The 15,245-nt window shown below is 37.0% G+C and overlaps 1 protein-coding gene across 1 annotated transcript; it reads right to left on the minus strand.

The window, feature by feature from the left end:
* Nucleotides 1-414: 414 nt before the first annotated feature.
* Nucleotides 415-13,854, minus strand: LOC146938830 (uncharacterized). The gene is made up of 2 exons (XM_085752726.1): nt 13,488-13,854; nt 415-660 (listed from the first exon to the last, which is right to left on the minus strand). Exons 1-2 carry the CDS (start codon nt 13,768-13,770, stop codon nt 494-496), a joined length of 450 nt encoding a protein of 149 aa, XP_085608852.1. The 5' UTR covers nt 13,771-13,854; the 3' UTR covers nt 415-493.
* Between the last annotated feature and the right edge of the window lie 1,391 nt (nt 13,855-15,245).

Consider the following 15,245-nt stretch of genomic DNA (forward strand, 5'->3'; position numbering starts at 1 on the left):
GGTGTTTTTTTGCGCAAGTTTTATTGGTAATTTTACACTGTGAAAAACTGAAAATTGAATTTGCACATGGTAATTATTTTTTTTAGAGAAATTATGAATCGTGAAATTATGTTGCATAAGCTACTGCCCATTCAATTTCTAATAAATATAGGATTTTTTTTGGTATACTCAAACAAAACACTTTCTACCATTATGCAAGTCTATCTGAGAGTTTTCCAACCAAAAAATGAATAAATCTTATTCGAAAAGCTAAATACTTCTTTTGGTACTTCAAAGTCTACAATGTTAGACAATTGATGAAAATTTAAGTGGAACCAAATATTCTTTCCTAGGTTGATTTTAATGTTGTCATCAGAATCTTAGCAACATGCGTGGGATATAAAAACATGGTCATAATATGAGAAAAATCATATATAGTTCCAAACCTTAACTTTATATATGTAGCGAATGTTCCGTAAATTAATTAATATCACACACTGCACTTGGATATAGGTTATGGACCATCAATGGCTGGCTTAATTACAGTAAGGAATAGTAAATTGTACAATATAGTAAAGAGAACAAGTCCACCAGCTAGAAGTGCAAGAAAGGACTCTGAAATTTCTAGCTTACCATTGTTGTCACTTATCACCTCCTCTCTTGTAGGCTTCATTTCTGATGCTGCAAAAAAGTTGAAAGAAAAAGTTTCCGCAAATAAAGAACTACAACAAAAGATAAATTTCAAAATCTTGATATATGCTTTATATTATAAATAAGCATATAATTATCTCAGAATGAAGAAAAGGATACTCGAACTCTTCGAGTGAGTGTCAACTCCTAAAATGAAAAATGAAGAGAAATTGAAGAAAGTGAAACCTTGTAATTATTCAAAATATTTGAATTGGTTCACTTTTACATCATATATAGTTAATCTTGGCATAACTTGTATAATCTTAGGAGAGGGAAATAATGAAATGTAAATTTAGAAAAGGGAAAACAACTAGTTCGACCCTTGACTTTACACCTTATTATTACAGTGGTCAATTTTAACATCAAAGACTAAACCGACTAACTGATGTACACGTCTAGATACTATTTTGCATTTTATCTTGAGTCAGGGACCATTGTAACAGCGAGTGCAAAGTAGGAACCAAAATAATTGTTTTTTCCAAAAAGAAATAAACAAAACCGTAAAATTAAAAAAGGGAAATAACCTACTATAATCAATTGCAATTCTACTTGCTCACAAAATCCTTCGTCTAACGAGGCCTTATCATAAGACATAAACTTCCACAAAATTTAAAAGCACTACAAGAATTAGCAATGAAACAAAATAAGAGAAAAAGAAACGGAGAGAGTACCCTTTGAAGGTGAGAAAAAACACAAGAAGGGGGGTTGAATTGTGTTTTGAAAAATTCTTCGTTTCTCCTAAAAACTGAACACACTGATCAGAAGCTAAGCGAGACAGCTTCTGAAGTGATAATCAGAATCTAAATGCAGCGGAATAAAACAGAGATAGAGAAGAAGAACGACACAAAGCAATTATACTGGTTCCTTCCACAATCCGGAAGTAGTCCAGTCCCCCTTGCACTTCCAAGGAGATTTCACTATGAGTAATATCTGATTACAAATGCTCAAGCACACAAGCAAGAGACTTCCAATGCTCAAGCACACAAGCAAGAGACTTCCTTTGCTCAAGAACACAATCAAGAGACTTCCTGCTCAAGCACAACTGCAAGAGACTTCCTAACTAAACAAAATTACACAGAAAATTGTTTAAGGTTGAACACTTGATATACAATCAGAGGTGCTCACAATACAAATCAGATACAGACTCAATGGACTTAAGAATTTCTAAGATATGACTTTGAGACACAGAAATTCTAAGTGAATGCAGAACAATTTCAGCAGAGGTTTGGTACTTGTGAAAATCTTGTGAGTCTTTTGTTCAGCGTTCTTGCATTGCCAATTCTCTAGGTCTTCACTCCTTTATATAGAGGTGTGAAAGAGACGTTGTGAAATTGCCAGCACACCAAAGAGTCGTTGTTGAAGCTTGATCTTTCACCAATGATCTTTTGCCTGATTTGGTTGTTGTCCTATGAAGAACAAATTTGAAATCCATTCCTTATCCAAAGGAACATCTATGCAGGCGAAACCGTATTCTGGAGCTGTTTTCTTGTCCTGTAGCGCGGACACAAAACAGAGTAGTGGAGAACGTGGTTGTACAATTCGTACAAAGTACAATGTCAACGCTTTCGTCCAAATTGCAAACACACGCCTTCAAACACCTTTGAAATGACCGTTGCAAACTCCACTAATCCTTTGTTTGTGTTTTCGAATCCAATAGACAGCTTTTGCATTGATAATTCTTCAATTCTTGATTCTTTGCAAATCCAGTTGATATTCAGCTTCTGGTGAAATGGCTTCTGATGAGGCAGCTTCTGATGATGCGGCTTCTGATGATGCAGCTTCTGATGATGCAGCTTCTGATGAGATGACTTCTGCAGCTTCTGATGATGCAGCTTCTGATGATGTGGCTTCTGGACCTCTTGTCTTCAGGAGCACTATTCTTCAGGAGCAGCTTACTTCAGGAGCGCTATTTCTTCAGGAGCAGCTTGACTTCAGGAGCGCTTTTTCTCTTCAGTAGCAAGTTGCCTTCAGGAGCGTCCAAGCTTCAAATTTTTGTTGTTTCCATAGCTCTTTATTTGCTCATTCAGAACCAATGATGATGTAACTTTATAATTATGGTCTTGTACACTTGAACAAATATTAGCTAGACCAATTTACAATTTTTAATACCTTGTTATCATCAAAACTCTTTAAGGTTCATTGTTAAACACATTTTGTTCCAACAATCTCCCCCTTTTTGATGATGACAAACAAAAGTATTTAAAATTGATCAATTGTTGTTAATCTAATTAACAAGTTGACTTTGGGGTTCTGAGGTTTGTAAGCTCAGAATCTGAGGTTTGTAAGCTCAAACTCCCCCTGAGTCTGATAGTCTTTAAGGTGAGGTTTGTAAGCTCCCCCTAAGTTCTATCCAGGTTAATTAAATTCATTTTTCGCGCAATGATATTATCAGAGCTTAAAAACAAAATTGAATCATTGAAAGAATTAACTTATAGATAAGAAGAATGGTTCAATTAACTTTACTTGAATTTTGATACTCCTTCGTTCGTTCATAGCTTATACCAATAAGGTAAAAAGATAGAAGTTTTTCAAAAATTTCAAATGCCATTAATGGGGCTCAGAGCCTTTAAATACTTGTCACATATATACTCCCCCTTTTGTCATTATCAAAAAAAATTGAAATAAATTTAAGCACAAAAGACAAAAAGATATGAGAAAAACTCAAACATGAGAGAGTATACTAAGCAATGAACTAAATAAATCAGAGCAAAAATCATGTATATTCAATTGTCAGAAGCAGCTGAACAGTCAGAATCAGTAAGCATTCAGAAGCAAAAGAAATAAGACAAGATGATTTCAGAAGCAAGGACTAAGAAAATAAAACAAACAACAATCAAAAAGTAAAACACAAGGGTGTGCAACTAAGGGTTGGTTTGTTGTTGTTTCTTCATTTCTTCCATTTCTTCAATCTTCTTCTTCAACAGTTCTTCAAGTTGTTGTTGCCTCTGAAGAAGAGCTTGTTCCCTTTCTCTAGCTTCTTGCTGCTGCTGTGCCATCTGTTTCTTCAGAAGCTTACACAGCCTTGCTTCTCTGGTCAAGTAATCCGTTTCAAAGAAGAAAGGCTGGTTTGCCAGGAGCAGTGTAGAACTTCTTACTCTAAGACTCTGATTCACATGCTCCATTACCCTTCTGACTGATGCTTGCTTGACTCTGATGCATTTAGCCTTGATTTCTTCAATAAGCCCAGCTGCCCGGTTCTGAAGAGATGCCCAGGAGTCTTCATATGCACCTGTGAGATCAATTGTCCTTCTTTGATCCACCAGATTATGCATCTGACTCAAGATTGTGAGAAGCTCAGAATTAATATATCCAGATTCCAGGATGTTTGTGGGTGGATGATCAAGGGTTTCAAGATCAGAATCACTGATTTCTAAATCTTGAATAGGATTAGGAACTGGAATGGTAAGGAGTGTTTGTGTGTTTGAAGATGAAGGCTGGTCAGAATCAATGTGTGTGGTGGAGGTTGAGTCTTGAACATTGACTTGAGAGATGTCAACATCCATGGGAGTTGGTTCTGGAGAGTGTTCAGGTAAAGGTTGAAGTTCAGTTTCAGTTGATGGTTGTTGTGGTGAAGTTGTTGTTTGATTGTTGAGTTGGGGGTCAATGATTGCTATTGGTGATTGTGGGGGTGATATGGGTTTATGTGGTTCAGGTGTTTGTTGATGGGGGTTTTCTGAAACAACATTTTCAGAAGCAGTTGCTTCTGGAGTTGTTTCAGAGGCCTTTTCTGAGGTAGATTCAACATTTTCTGGAGGAATCATGTTGAGAGGTTGAATGTTAAGAGGTTGAGGGTGAAGGCGAAAAATAGTATCAATGACTCTTTCTCTCTGCTCAGCCAATTCAGCCAACTTTTCATTAATTATGTGACCAACTGGTTCATAAGTAGTTGATTGAGAGGGCTTATCGTTGGTTTTGGTTGATGTTGATTGGCTTTTTACTGGTTTTCGAAACAGTTGAGCTAAGGGTATATCATCATCAGAATCATCAGAATCTGATAATGATTTGGATGCGGAATCTGATGATATATTAATTACCTTTTCTGGTTCAGGATCAGAATCCTCCTTAGCAGGCTCACTGGACATCTGCAACAGTTGCTTGGCTTCTGATACTACAGATTCTTGTAGCTCAGCAGCAATTTCCAAGACTTTTTCAGCTGCTGCCTTCTTCTCTTGTAACTCCTTTAACTCCAAATCAGAAGCAGCTAGAGCTGTTAAGGTGATATGAGGAAAATCCTTGGTTCTCCTCAAGGCTGGCTTCCTCTTCCTCTTTGGTATAGCAGGTTGATCAAGAGAAATGCCAATACTCATGATCATCCTGGAATCCATGTCTTCAATGGCTTCTTCAATAGAAGGTACTGATGAACTACCAATTTTGAGCTTGTCAGAAGCAACTTTTGCCTTTTTAGCAGGTTGTTCAACCTCTAGATATTCCTCTGCAGTCATCTTCCTTTTTGACTTTCTGCCTCTGGCTCGTGGCAGAGCACCACCATACATTTCCTCTGGAATATCTTCCAATCTGATTCTCTCATTGGTTGCCTCAAAATGTTCCTTGATATAGTACATCTGCACTTCAATGGGATCCTTCTTGCAGATGGGTGGAAAGTCCTTCATAAGATCAGACTTAACAAAAGATTCACTTAAATCAGTTTGAAGTTTGGTGACTTCACTGATTAGCTTCATATTCAAGAGAGTATGAGCATTAATGAATTTTCCAGTTTTTGTGTCAAGTAGCTGATCTGTGAAGCCTTGAGATTGACTGAGACTATCCAAGATACCTCCTTGATAGAATATCTCTGAGAGGAGTCTTCCATAAGGAACCCAGGGTTTATCCAGTAGCTGACTCTGTTTTAAACACTCTACCAAATACTTGAACATGTATTTGGGCACATTCACCTTTTCCTTCTTGATGAAGTGCTGGAGAAGGACCTTCTGAGCTAGATTTGGTTTCACACAGTCACCACTTGGAAACAGGTTCTCATTCTGAATCTTCAGAAGCATCTTAGTTTCCATGCTCAATTCAGCATATTTCTTCTCCTTCTCAGAATTGTATATCACCAAGTTGGCTTGCTTCTTCCAAATGCGTTTTTCAGCAGCATCTGAAAGATCAATTCCAGAGTAGTATCCAGAGGCTGCAGCCTTGAGAACATACTCTATGTGCCATTGTGCAATTCTTATTGGAATACCACAGATGCTGGACCTGATTTCACCTTCAATAAATGGCGCAAGACCCATTTCCTCTCTTGTTTTCCCTTCTAATTCAGGATACATTAGCACCATCTGACTTTCCTCAGCTAAGGATGCCGCCTTGTTGTAAAATTTTGCTCTTACCCAGAAGTGTCTAACCAGAGCTTCATATGTTGGTCCATTCAACATTTTGAAATAATCCATGAGTCCTTGCTCTTCATAGTAGCTTCTGATAGAACACCTATGAAAATTCAGAGAATCAAAGTCCACTGGATTCTCTATCTGAACCTGCAAATCCCATTCTTCCAATTTCATGCTTCTTCCTCTGTAGTCATATTCAGGGAACATTCGTGAAGTAGATACTGAATCTTCTCGTTGCGAGTTTGATGATGCCATTTGATGATTGACGAAGATTTGAAGAAGATGAAGATTTTAGGGTTCTAAGGTTGAGAGAATGCGCTTACTTCGCAAAAGGTTTGAGAGCAAATGTGTTTGTTGTGAGTGAGTAGTGTGTGAATTGACAAAGTGTTAAAAGTAAAACGATTGCAATTCAAAAGAGACAAACAAACATAACATTAATGACAAAATTGGGGGCGCGTGAAAAGTACTTTCAAAGCTTTTAAATCATCATTGCCCTTTTTAGTTATACACCAACACATACAGGCCACGTAAGAAGTTCACAGAGTAACTACCAAGTTAGTGGGCCAGAAGTTACTTTTTAAAAGGTAACTTCCAACGTTTCCACTAATTCAACTATTCAGAAGCAACAAATCCAGCTTCTGGACTTCAGATGCTGACGTCATCATCAGAAGCGAGTTTTCCTCAGAACCTCAATAAAGAGCTTCTGATGGACTACCGCTTCTGAACTAACTTCAGAACCTAAAATCCTATTCAGGAGCAAGCAAGCATTTAATCAGATACAAAGTGCATGTTCAAATTTTTCTTTATAAAATCAAATCTTTCAACAGTTAAAGGCTTAGTAAATATATCAGCCCATTGATTTTCAGTATCAATGAATTGTATATCTAAAATTCCTTTTTGAACATAATCTCTGATAAAATGATGTTTGATTTCAATGTGCTTCGCTCTTGAATGCAAAATTGGATTTTTAGACAAACAAATAGCAGCAGTATTATCACAATAAATGGGAATACTGTTAGCAGTTATCTGATAATCTTCCAACTGATGTTTCATCCAAAGTAGTTGTGTACAACAACTTGCAGCTGAAATGTATTCTGCTTCTGCTGTAGACATAGCAATAGTTGTTTGTCTTTTGCTAGCCCAGGATATAAGATTATCACCCAGAAATTGACAATTGCCACTGGTTGATTTTCTTTCAATCCTATCACCAGCATAATCAGCATCACAGAATCCAATTAGCTTATAATCTAAGGATTTCCTATAAAGGAGTCCAAGATTAGTTGTTCCCTTCAAATACCTGAAGATTCTCTTGACAGCAGTCATATGAGATTCTCTAGGATCTGATTGGAATCTTGCACACAAGCATACACTGAATAAAATATCTGGCCTAGATGCAGTGAGGTATAACAAAGAACCAATCATACCTCTATACAGCTTCTGATCTACTTTAGTTCCTTCATCTTCTTTGCTCAGGTTGCACGTAGGATGCATTGGAGTGTTCATCACTTTACAATCTTCAAGTTTGAACTTCTTCAGAAGCTCCTTTGTGTACTTTGATTGATGAACATAGACTCCATCTTTGCATTGATTGATTTGAATGCCAAGGAAGAACTTCAGCTCTCCCATCATGCTCATTTCAAATTCATCCTGCATTAACTCAGAAAATTCCTTGCAAAGAGATGCATTAGTAGAACCAAATATTATATCATCAACATATATTTGCACAACAAGAATATCTTTCCCAAGGGTCCTTCTGAAGAGTGTAGTGTCAACCTGTCCTCTCTTAAAATCATTCTTGATTAAGAAATTACTTAGTCTATCATACCAAGCTCTGGGAGCTTGTTTCAAGCCATATAGTGATTTCTTCAGTTTAAAAACATGGTCAGGATATTTAATATCCTCAAATCCAGGAGGTTGCTTAACATACACTTCTTCTTCTATGACACCATTGAGAAATGCACTCTTGACGTCCATCTGATATAATATTATGCCATGATTAACTGCATAGGAAAGAAGTAACCTGATTGCTTCCAATCTTGCAACTGGAGCAAACGTTTCAGTGTAATCAATGCCTTCTTGTTGACTATACCCTTGTGCAACAAGCCTGGCTTTGTTTCTTGTTACTTCACCTTGCTCATTCAGCTTGTTTCTGAATACCCATTTTGTTCCAATAATGTTCTTGTGCTGAGGTTTGGGTACCAGATCCCACACATCATTTCTTTGAAATTGATTCAACTCTTCTTGCATAGCTAGGATCCATCCATCATCTGAAAGTGCTTCATCAACTGTTGTAGGTTCAATCATTGAGATTAGTCCAATCATTGACTCTTCTTGTCTGAAATGTGATCTTGTTCTTCTTGGACTATCTTTGTTTCCAATGATTAGCTCTTCAGGATGTGAAGACTTGTGTTTGAATGTGTTTCTGGGAGGATCTTCTTGATGTGAGCCATCTTGTGCTTCATCAGAAGCAGTTTCATCTTGCGCTTCTGATGTGGGTTCAGCTTCTGGACTATCTTCAGACTCAGCTATCTGATCAGGTTCTGGAGTAGCTTCAGGAACCTGTATCTCTGCAAAACTTTCACCTTGCTTTGAAGTTTTATCTTCAAGCTCCTTGTCATCAAATTTAACGTGCATAGATTCTTCAACACAGAGTGTTTCTGAATTATACACTCTGTATGCCTTTGACCTTTCAGAGTAACCTAAAAAGATTCCTCTTTGGGCCTTGGCATCAAATTTCTTTAGGTAGAGCTTGTTGTTCAGAATGTAACAAGTACATCCAAATTGATGAAAGTAAGAGATATTGGGTTTTCTTCCTTTAAAGAGTTCATATGCTGTTTTCTCCAAAATAGGTCTAATATAGATCCTGTTTTGAACATAGCATGCTGTATTCACTGCTTCTGCCCAAAAATGTTTTGGTAAATTGTTTTCATGAATCATGGTTCTGGCCATTTCTTGTAAAGTTCTATTCTTTCTCTCTACAACCCCATTTTGTTGTGGTGTTCTAGGAGAAGAGAATTCATGGAAAATTCCATGTTTTTCACAAAAAGCTTCAAATGGCTCATTTTCAAATTCTCCACCATGATCACTTCTGACTTTCAAAATTTTTGATTCTTTTTCAGATTGAATTTGAGTGCAGAAGCTACTGAATACATCACACGCAACATCTTTACTCTTAATGAATTTCACCCAAGTCCATCTGCTGTAATCATCAACAATGACTAATCCATATCTACTTCCATATAAGGATGCAGTACTCACTGGTCCAAATAAATCAATATGGAGTAATTCTAAAGGTCTTGAGGTTGAAACAATGTCTTTGGTTTTAAAAGATGATTTCACAATTTTCCCTCTCTGACATGCACCACAGAGTGCATCTGAATGATAGTCAATGTCTGGTAGCCCTTTCACAAGTTGTAACTTACTAAGCTTAGAGATTAACCTCCAGTTAGCATGTCCCAACCTTCTGTGCCACATCCATTTCTTATCATTCACTGATAGTAGGCAAACCACCTTCTGATCAGCCAGTTCAGAAAAATTGATTTTATAGACATTGTCAACTCTCTTCCCCTTGAACACAATGGATTTGTCTTCCTTGTTGATTACTGTACAGTTGGGTTTTTCAAAAAGCACATCATAACCATTATCACAAAATTGACTAATGCTCAAAAGGTTATGTTCAAGACCATCTACCAACCATACATTATTAATTGAGGTAGAGGAATTACCAATAGTTCCTGTACCTATGATCTTGCCTGACTGGTTGCCTCCAAATTTCACATTTCCTCCCTCTTTCATTGTTAGGCTGAGGAACATGGACTTGTCTCCTGTCATGTGTCTTGAGCAACCGCTGTCTAGGTACCATGACCTTTGCTTTGGCACTGCTCTTAGACATACCTGCATCATTGACATTTTTAGATTTAGGTACCCATTGTTCTATGGGTCCTGGAAGGTTAGTACTTAAGGCTTTACTCTTCACTTCTTGTACCTTGTGCTGTGAGTTGGGTTGCTTCTGATTAACCATCACCTTAGGTTTTGGTACTTCAGAAGCAGTAACTGTCTTCTTCTGAAACTTAGACTTCAGAACCCCAGATTTTGGTTTCACCAGACTCTGAGGAATAGGTTCTGATCTTTTCAGGATCCTAACCTTTGAAGTCTTGGAATCAGATTTGATCATAGCCTTTGACTTAGAGTTCTTTGGCTTTGAAGTAATCTTAGCTTTAGAACTAGAAGCTTCAGGTTCTGATTGAACAACAGTTTCCAACTCAGCCCCTTCTGGTACAAAGAATGTTTTCAGACCCTCCTTGATGCATTCACAACAAGACTTTAGATTGGTTTTCTCCAGTTTCACTTCTGGAAAACCAATTCCTCTGCCATTGTTCTTGTAAATGCTATAAATCATAGAAGCCACTCTGCTTCTGTCAATGCCAGATATAATGAAATCTTCAAGAGCAATTTCATGATTACTTAAAGGTTTTTCATTACACTTTTCTTGTAGCTTCTGACATAAGAACCTGAGCTGGTCTTCATATGTTTTACACATGAAGTCAAAGCCCCTAAGTCCTTGTTCAGAAGCTTTCAGATCCAATAGAGTTGATTTTTGCTGTTGTACCAAATCAGCATATTTTTCTTTTAAATCCTTCAACTCATTGGTTCTTACTTCAAAATGTGTAAGAAGTTCTTTAAGTGACTCAACAAGTTCATCTCTGGGAATTTTGGAATATACCTCATTTTCATCTTCTGAGTCTGAATCTGATCCAGCTTCTGAAGTTGCTGTTGCTACCAACCCAACAGCTACCTTTGCATCTTCATCAGCTTCCTCTTTATCAGATCCAGATTCACTACCCAAATCATCCCAGGTTGCCATTAAACTCTGCTTAATCTGCTTCTTGAATTTGCTTGGTTTGAATGTAGACCTTTTTGACTTGTCCTTTGACTTTTCTCTTTGAAGATCAGGGCATTCAGCAATGAAGTGTCCAGGCTTCTTACAGTTGAAGCATCCCTTCTGATCTTCTTTCTTTGAGCTTCTGGAGTTACCCCTTCTGGAGAGAAACTTTCTGTTCTTCTTGGCCAGATATTGAAGTCTGTTTGAGAGCATGGCCATTTCAGCAGCATCTGGTTCAGAATCTGAACTTGACTGTTCTTCCTCTTCAGATTCAACCACTTTGAGAGCTTTTGATGACTTGCCTTTGGATGGAAGAGCTATTGATTTACTCTTCTTAGTAGACTCATGTTCATTAAGACTTAACTCATGAACTTTGAGAGAACTAACAAGATCTTCGACACTTAAAGTGTTTAAATCTTTAGCTTCCTCAATGGCAGTCACTTTTGGTCTCCATCTGGCAGGTAAGCTTCTGAGAATCTTGCTTACATGATCAGAAGCAACATAGCTCTTCTTTAGAATCTGTAGCCCAGAAACTAAGGTTTGAAACCTTGAGTACATCTCCTCAATAGTTTCATCATCCTTAATCTTGAATAACTCATACTGATGTACAAGCAGGAGAGCCTTTGCTTCTTTGACCTTCTTGCTCCCTTCATAATTTGAACAGAGAGAAGCAAACATAGCTTTAGCAGTGGATTTGTTACTCATCTTCATGTATTCTGCTTTGGGTATGGCAGTGACAAGAGCTCCTCTGATAATATGATGCTTCTTGTAAAGTTTCCTCAGTTCTGGAGTATGTTTCTTTCTATCCACAGCAGCTCCTTCTTCATCAAGGACCAAATCACCAACACCATCTTCCAGAATATCCCATAATTCTTCATCCAGGCTCATGATGTAACTGTAAAAGTTGGTCTTCCACCAAGAGAACTCTTCAGCATCTCCATTGAACTTTGGAACTTTTCCAACACTGGTTTTCTTACTATCACTATAATCATGTGAGACATGTTTATAGCTAGTATCACTAGAACCAGAACCATTAGGAGGAGGAGTAGTCATGTTTTTCTCAGATCTTTGACTGTTGCACGGTTAAGTGTTACACAACAGACCAAGGCTCTAGATACCAATTGAAGGTGAGAAAAAACACAAGAAGGGGGGTTGAATTGTGTTTTGAAAAATTCTTCGTTTCTCCTAAAAACTGAACACACTGATCAGAAGCTAAGCGAGACAGCTTCTGAAGTGATAATCAGAATCTAAATGCAGCGGAATAAAACAGAGATAGAGAAGAAGAACGACACAAAGCAATTATACTGGTTCCTTCCACAATCCGGAAGTAGTCCAGTCCCCCTTGCACTTCCAAGGAGATTTCACTATGAGTAATATCTGATTACAAATGCTCAAGCACACAAGCAAGAGACTTCCAATGCTCAAGCACACAAGCAAGAGACTTCCTTTGCTCAAGAACACAATCAAGAGACTTCCTGCTCAAGCACAACTGCAAGAGACTTCCTAACTAAACAAAATTACACAGAAAATTGTTTAAGGTTGAACACTTGATATACAATCAGAGGTGCTCACAATACAAATCAGATACAGACTCAATGGACTTAAGAATTTCTAAGATATGACTTTGAGACACAGAAATTCTAAGTGAATGCAGAACAATTTCAGCAGAGGTTTGGTACTTGTGAAAATCTTGTGAGTCTTTTGTTCAGCGTTCTTGCATTGCCAATTCTCTAGGTCTTCACTCCTTTATATAGAGGTGTGAAAGAGACGTTGTGAAATTGCCAGCACACCAAAGAGTCGTTGTTGAAGCTTGATCTTTCACCAATGATCTTTTGCCTGATTTGGTTGTTGTCCTATGAAGAACAAATTTGAAATCCATTCCTTATCCAAAGGAACATCTATGCAGGCGAAACCGTATTCTGGAGCTGTTTTCTTGTCCTGTAGCGCGGACACAAAACAGAGTAGTGGAGAACGTGGTTGTACAATTCGTACAAAGTACAATGTCAACGCTTTCGTCCAAATTGCAAACACACGCCTTCAAACACCTTTGAAATGACCGTTGCAAACTCCACTAATCCTTTGTTTGTGTTTTCGAATCCAATAGACAGCTTTTGCATTGATAATTCTTCAATTCTTGATTCTTTGCAAATCCAGTTGATATTCAACTTCTGGTGAAATGGCTTCTGATGAGGCAGCTTCTGATGATGCGGCTTCTGATGATGCAGCTTCTGATGATGCAGCTTCTGATGAGATGACTTCTGCAGCTTCTGATGATGCAACTTCTGATGATGTGGCTTCTGGACCTCTTGTCTTCAGGAGCACTATTCTTCAGGAGCAGCTTACTTCAGGAGCGCTATTTCTTCAGGAGCAGCTTGACTTCAGGAGCGCTTTTTCTCTTCAGTAGCAAGTTGCCTTCAGGAGCGTCCAAGCTTCAAATTTTTGTTGTTTCCATAGCTCTTTATTTGCTCATTCAGAACCAATGATGATGTAACTTTATAATTATGGTCCTGTACACTTGAACAAATATTAGCTAGACCAATTTACAATTTTTAATACCTTGTTATCATCAAAACTCTTTAAGGTTCATTGTTAAACACATTTTGTTCCAACACCCTTGAGTTTTGGAGAGGAAACTTCTCTAGTAGAGATAGATTGAATTTTCTGGTCAAGCTCTTTGAGGGCTTCTTTGGCCTTCTCTGGGTCTATCTCATATTGCTTTGAATCTTCCTTTAATGCATGAACTATGCAGCATGAATTAAATGAAGAAGAATATTTTATGTGCCTCCTCTCTTTGAATATGCCTTTATCATTATTATGTAATAATGACGGTTTAGAAAGTGATGCAAATAATAATAGTGGTTGCTTGATGCTAAGAGGTTTCATAGAGAATAACATCTGAATATGAGTGGAACTCTCCTTCACTCTACACTACACTCACCCAAATTTTAAGACACGAGAAGCAATGGAAATGAAGATAATGTTTATGGTTTTAGCCTCAGCATGAAAACGAAACTTGATATTTTAAATAATTGTTTGGTAAAAAAAGTGTGGTCCATTTGTCATTTGGGATTTTGTCACATTCAGTATAGGATAATTGAGGGCATTCTGGTCATTCTATCTAATATATCTTTTTTTTTTCTATCTAATATATCTGTTCTATTGTATTTCGTCACACTAATATATTACTGTATTATATTGTAAAATATTAACTTTAACTTAATTCGTTTAAGTGTTTTTAAATTTAATTTTTAAAAATTGATTAGATTATTAAGAGCAAATTTTTAGAAAAAAACATATTTAACTAAAAGATAGTTAGTCTTCAAATTTCCTATATTTTCGGGGGGTGGATTTTAGATTTAAGTTTAAATTTGAATTTAAAGAATAATTGAGTTGGTAAGAATAATTTTGTCGAGGAAAAAGTTAGCGCCTAGTCGGTAGTTAATTTTTTAATTGTCATAATGGTGGTATATGTTGTTATGAATTTTCTCAACTCCTTAGACACTTTTTCATGATACAATCAAATCCTTACAAGCCTAAAATATGCATCGAAGACGGTCATTATGACAATCAACCCCAACTATTATTCCTCTCAAAAAAAAAAAAAACCCCAACTATTATTATCAAGTTATGTCTTTCGGTTTAAAGAATGCAAGAGTTACATACGAGATGCTCGTGGATAAAGTTAGAGGTGTACAAAACTCGGCCCTGTCTTACGATCAGTTCTGAAATCAATAGGTTGGGTTTAACTTGGTCAAAAGGAAAATATGGACAAAAAATATGGGACAATGCATGGGCATAACTGAAAGAAGGACTGAGGTTGAGTTACCCGTCCAGTCCCAATTTTATTTTGAGGACAATGTTTTTTTAATATTATTTTAAATATCATCTCAGGCTCGGTCTCTTCCACAAGAGACTATTTGACGTTCACAATACTCAATTTCTATTTCGAACTTCAACCTAGGGTTCACTTCGCATGTCGCTCCTCGCCTCATCTAACACAGTCTCATGTCGTCACTTCTCCAATTCAATCTCACACCATCTCAAACCGTTGATTTTTTAGTAACGATTATACTCTTTAATCTATGCATCGTTTATTTTGGTCATATATAATACCAAATGTCGATTAATTTGTAATATAATGTTGCTACCACTTTTGATTAGTTTGTAAGAATGTGCTACTTTTGATTATGTTGTTGTTTCATATACTACTTTTAATTATGTTGTTGCTTCTTAGGATACTTTGATTATCTTGTTGTTTGCTTTGATTCAAAAAAAATTGTTGATTAGTTTTTTTTTATTTTTTATAAAAATGTATGTATTGGCGACTTATCTTGAACAAACCCGATCTTGTCTTCATATTTTCATGTCCT

This window comes from Medicago sativa, chromosome 3, assembly GCF_051527215.1.
Source record: "Medicago sativa cultivar Bolivia chromosome 3, Bolivia_mono, whole genome shotgun sequence".
Classification (NCBI taxonomy): Eukaryota; Viridiplantae; Streptophyta; class Magnoliopsida; order Fabales; family Fabaceae; genus Medicago; species Medicago sativa.

Excerpts from the sequence above, each read along its gene's own strand:
- LOC146938830 (XM_085752726.1), bottom strand. The coding sequence starts at position 13,770 with ATGTTATTCTCTATGAAACCTCTTAGCATCAAGCAACCACTATTATTA. Across the intron at positions 661-13,487 it reads TTCCTCTCCAAAACTCAAGG|CATCAGAAATGAAGCCTACA; the intron begins GTGTTGGAACAA and ends ACTTTTTTGCAG.